Source organism: Pygoscelis adeliae, unplaced genomic scaffold (assembly GCF_000699105.1).
Source record: "Pygoscelis adeliae isolate BGI_AS28 unplaced genomic scaffold, ASM69910v1 Scaffold410, whole genome shotgun sequence".
In the NCBI taxonomy this organism is placed as follows: domain Eukaryota; kingdom Metazoa; phylum Chordata; class Aves; order Sphenisciformes; family Spheniscidae; genus Pygoscelis; species Pygoscelis adeliae.
The window spans coordinates 98,948-103,818 of record NW_008823913.1 but is presented as its reverse complement, the minus strand read 5'-3'; the positions used below and the strand labels follow the sequence as shown (position 1 = coordinate 103,818).

Here is a 4,871-nt window from a genome sequence, read left to right as displayed (position 1 = left end):
CCCTTTTTAGTGACCAATAGAGAGCGAGCATTCACCTTTTTAATCCCCATGCAGTAGAGAAAGACGGGGGAGCCAAACTACAAACATGTTCTTCTCTATCACCTCCAATTTTTCAGTAAGCTTATCCCTATATATACACAGATCCACACAACATGAAGAACACCCCTATGACAAGAAACACTCAAAAATTGTATGTAAAGAGAACTTAGAAACTATTTGGTTATGGAACCTACCAGGCAAATGGGAATAAAACAAATGAAATAAACCCCAGAAAAGACAACGCAATTCAGCATCAGTACTGAAGAGTACAGGAAAAACCCTTCGTAGAATGCAAGCGGCATGGACACTGCCCTGACACAACCTCTCACACACAGCAGCAAAAAACACTAAATAAGCTTTAGCACCTAAAATGATCCTGCACTGTAGCGCACACCTTGGTAAAAAAAGCACATCTCATACCACGGTAACACACCACTATGTAGTTAGACAACCCAATTGTTAACTAAACAATCCTAACTTTACTAAGATGAAGTTCAATAGCACTTGAAAGCTTCCTTAAGACTTCATGGTAAAAATGCAAAGTTGTCGTAATTAAAGATGGGAACATGAGAACCTGAGTTCTGCATTTTTTAAGATCACAGAGAGGGGCACACTACGTTGAAGACAGACTCGTTTACAATAATTAAGATCACAAAATCTAAACTTAAAAAATATATATTCTCGTTAATTACTGTTCTACATTTGTAATGATCTTTTCCTTCTTGACCAAGAAACATAGTGTTAACAGGCAGCCATGTGACAAAACACTAGTTTTTTTCTGAATAAGTATCTGCGAGACAGGAGAATTAAATTTCCTATCCTGACTACTGTAGTATTGACTGTGCCGCAGCAGGAAACATTTAAGCACATCAAGAGTGAACTTTGCAAAAACTCAGTAACACAGTTCTATACGGTCTTTGCTGAAATGCTTTGAGATTTTTTACTTGCATTTTAATGAAACACACGTTTTCAACCTTCAACTGCAAGTGAGAGACACAGAGGTGCCATGGTCTTCCTCTCAATTAACCCTTGCTATTTTTACCCCTTACCTCTTTGTTTTGCAGGCTGATGCTCCTCCTCCTCAGTGGGTTCTGAAGGGTCATAATAATCACTGCCGTAACGGAATCCCACTGCATTATAGGTACCATCCTCTGCCAAAGCTTCACTCAGTCTTTTATATTCCTCCTCTTGAACAAAAATGCAATTAAAAATCATTAGAACATATTTAAAAGCTAATTTCTTAAAAAAAAAAAAGTGATATTTCTTACTTTAGTCTTTAAATGAGAAGTTTTCACCTAATCATTTTAGCTTTCATTAAAAACTGAATAGAAAAACACAGCATGTACATACGCTGATCATTTATTTCTTCCTGAAGAGATAAAGGCTGCGGGTTAAAACATTCTAATGTAATTATGCATACAAGAGCACAGAATTTCATTTATACAACACTAAAAATGAAGCAGAATGTGTTTATTTTGGGTTTTTTTGGGTCTGAAATCCCAGTCTGCCCTCAGAATCTGGGCAATTTCTGTGTGGATCTATATTTAAACTATCCCGAGGTCCTCTCACATACGCAAAGACTCCCGTTTTTCGAATCCACTGGGTACTGTCAAGATAACATCAGAAAAAGAGAGTATAAAATTAGGAGTAAATTTAATTTCATAATTATTTATTTAAACATATGCTAAACTCAGGAAGTTTCCTTGAGCAATACCTTGCCTCGCCTCCTCCTCAAGCAAGTCCGTATGCAAGGCTAAATACCTCTCTTCATCACAGAGGGCTTCTATTCTAGCTTCCTCTTCAGACAATTGATAATCTCTGTTCCACGTGGAATATTCAGCATCATATTCAGAAAGGTCATGTAGGTGACCACGCCCATCGTACCTGCAAGATGAAACAGCTGGTCAATGCAAAAAACTTAGGGCTTGGGTTTATGCGACTACTTAAATACTTACCCATTAAAAATGAAAAAAAAATACTTATACGTTAAAGCATATTTCCTTTTAGAAGTTACGTTTAATTTTGCTAATCATTTGTCACCAACTATCGAAAATTTGTTTAATAGTCTAAATTCCTCTCAAAGAAACTAATAAATTATTACAATTAAAGGCAAAGGTATCCTTTAATAGTTTAAGTGGGATCCATTTCCTTAACAGCTCTTACCGTACGTGCTTCAACCAACCAATCAATGTCACTTGCAAAATACGTTTTTCTGGAAAGTCAAATAGCTTACATTCACACAAACCCGAATACATAAATACCTATCCGTAAGAACCAAACGGTCGAAATTTCCTCGCTTCTTTCTGCTAGTCCCGAACTCTCAGGAGATATCTTCACCATAGAAACTTGCGTCCATTGGAGGTAAAATCATGGCTAGGCTCGGCCCCTAGCCATTTGGCTGAGGAAATAAGTTCTGGGTTATGTGATAGAGAGACACACATACATAGGAACAGTAACATATACATGCAATTTAAGGAGGTTCACCGTAAAAACGGCAAAGATCAATGACGTACAGTTCCTTTCTACTAAGCAGAAATAATTTTATTTGCAGGAAAAGCACTGCATTGGGATAATGTTTATGCATCAGTAAGAGAAACTGATTGAAAAGTAAAGCGACAGTAAACTCGACTCCGCTGAGGTGTCTTCCCACACACAACTCTTGACTTGTGCCAACTTGCTAGACCAAAAACAAAGAAAGTAAATATTCTTATAGCAAAAAGTTAATGAAACATGTAGGTCTGGTTAATCAAGCTCTGTCCACAGGCAAACTTCAACCCATGTCTTCTCATAGCAATGTGCTTTTCTCAAAATGGTGAAAATGAAGACTTCCTGCTGCTGGAGATAAAAAGAATCTAAGCTTCCAAAGGAGTTTATAAGATTAGTAATTGCAAGCTATCTTAACTTACAAATGTATGTTATTTAGATTTTTCGGTATTGTATGTACGTACATGCACATACTTAGTTTTTGCTCCCAACAATTTCTGTAACGCCTGTAAATTGGGTTACTGTTGCACAGGACCACAAAAATGGCCTCTACCTACTAATGAAACCTGTCACAGAAGTGATCTGGATCAGAAGTGTGCGTCGTAACACTTCTATTCTCATGTAACTAAGAAATTAAACATAGCTACAAACATTTATGGTTGGTTTTTCACGTCTTCATGTTTATTCCAATTTAACAAATTAATTTCAATCATAAAAATCATTAATGGCGTAAACCCCAAAATAGTGCAAGGGCATTTCTTTTTCCTCTGGTCTTCTGGAAGGAAATGAAAAGATCTTCCCTTACTGGTATTTTTCCAAGCCAAATACAGTTGTTAAATCAAAACAAGAAAAATCATGTATAGCACCAAAGCAATGATGAAATTGAGGGAACAAATATCTATAGTATGTCATGTGATCCTTTTCAAACCAAAATCCTTCCATCTTTCCCACTGAGGTTTTCAGGGTCAGCCACAACTCTTAAATTGTACTTTCAGTGCTTCACTCAAATATACCCAACCTGACCTCCCATTTTCCCTCTCTCCAGGGAAATATTCATAAAATTCATTCTGAATGAATTTATTTCTAAATCCCACCCTGCACTGCTGAAACAACTTAGAGACAAGAAGAAACATCAAAGCAGATTCCATTTCTCTCTCTGGCCATGAACCTGCACCTACTGCAAAAGAACCAAAAAAAGCCAACCCCTGACATAAGATTTGAAAAGCAAGCACCCAAAATCAAAGCCATTCTGCCTAATACAGCGAATCATGGCACAACAAAAAAGTAATTAGGCCAAAAACTGCTTTTGGCATATCCCAGCAACAGCCTGCAGCCAGATTACGTAGGAGAAATAAGAAAACCCCGTTTCCCCTAAGGTGGATAAACATCTCCACTCCTCACACTGCACCCTTCTCGCTTAGAGAACACACAAAGCGCCTAGTAAGTACTCCCACGCAGTAAGGCTCCCTTGGTTTCCAAGTGAGGAAAAGATGATGTTTGTGGTTTGCATTGAAAAGGAACAGATCATTCCCACTCTCCACTCCACCCTGTAAACCCTACCCTAACAAGTGGAGCAAAAACACCCAACGCACACTGACTGTCAGAAGGAGGGGAACCTCCCAACCCTGCCAGAGCGGGGAACCCCAAGTTCCCGCTGCCGGGGGGACGGCCCTGCAGCGTTACACAAGCAGCACTCGAAGCACTCTACCAGGAGGAGCTGCCCTCCAACTCTGCCAGTGAAGAAGATCCCCACACGTCTGCCAGAGCGAGCCCTTTGCTCATCCCCCGCCCTCACCTGCCCACAGCATAAGGGGAGGAACAGAAAGAGGCTATAACAGGAGATCTCGCAGCAGAGTCTGGGGGTTGTGTTACACCGACCTATCGATCATGATCTTGGGGTCTCCCATCCAAGGAATAAGGTGTCGCCCCTGCTCCTGGTACTGAGCCTTCTCATCATCTCGAAACAGCTTGCAGGCATAGCCGAACACCAGCAGCTCCACACGGCTATTCCCACCTCCACCTCCTCCTCCACCTCCTCCGGGGGGCCCGGGGACCGCTCCCCCGCCTGACAACAACATTAGGGGCGGCGGGCCTGCTTCTTCTGCAGTCCGTCGAGAACCTCCGACCCCTCCGTACATCACCAGGGGATGCAGCGAGGAGGAGGAAACTCGCAGTAACAACGACTGTCCGAGAAGCGAGTCCCCCAGAAGACCGGGCCCGCACTAAACTCCCCAGCTCCACAGCACCACAGTCGCCATCACCCGAAACAAAATGGCGACCCTTCCGCTTCCGCTGGCAGGGCAGAGGGTAGGCGGGGCTTCCCCGGCGGGGGGGGTCGCCCGCGCCTC

General features: G+C 41.6%; 1 protein-coding gene across 3 annotated transcripts in view; it reads right to left on the bottom strand.

Moving 5' to 3' along the window:
* Positions 1 to 4,779, bottom strand: part of SFSWAP (splicing factor, suppressor of white-apricot family) — a 50,717-nt gene extending 45,938 nt beyond the window's left edge. For 2 of the 3 annotated variants that reach the window (XM_009335233.1, XM_009335240.1), the window contains exons 1-3: positions 4,402 to 4,779; positions 1,754 to 1,923; positions 1,089 to 1,226 (exon numbers count right to left, since the gene is read on the bottom strand). In XM_009335233.1, coding sequence (XP_009333508.1) covers positions 1,089 to 1,226; positions 1,754 to 1,923; positions 4,402 to 4,661 — 568 coding nt within the window. In that variant the 5' untranslated portion in view covers positions 4,662 to 4,779. Of the gene's footprint in view, positions 1 to 1,088; positions 1,227 to 1,753; positions 1,924 to 4,401 lie in introns of those variants that run through there. The other variant, XM_009335248.1, reaches the window with a different exon arrangement.
* Between the last annotated feature and the right edge of the window lie 92 nt (positions 4,780 to 4,871).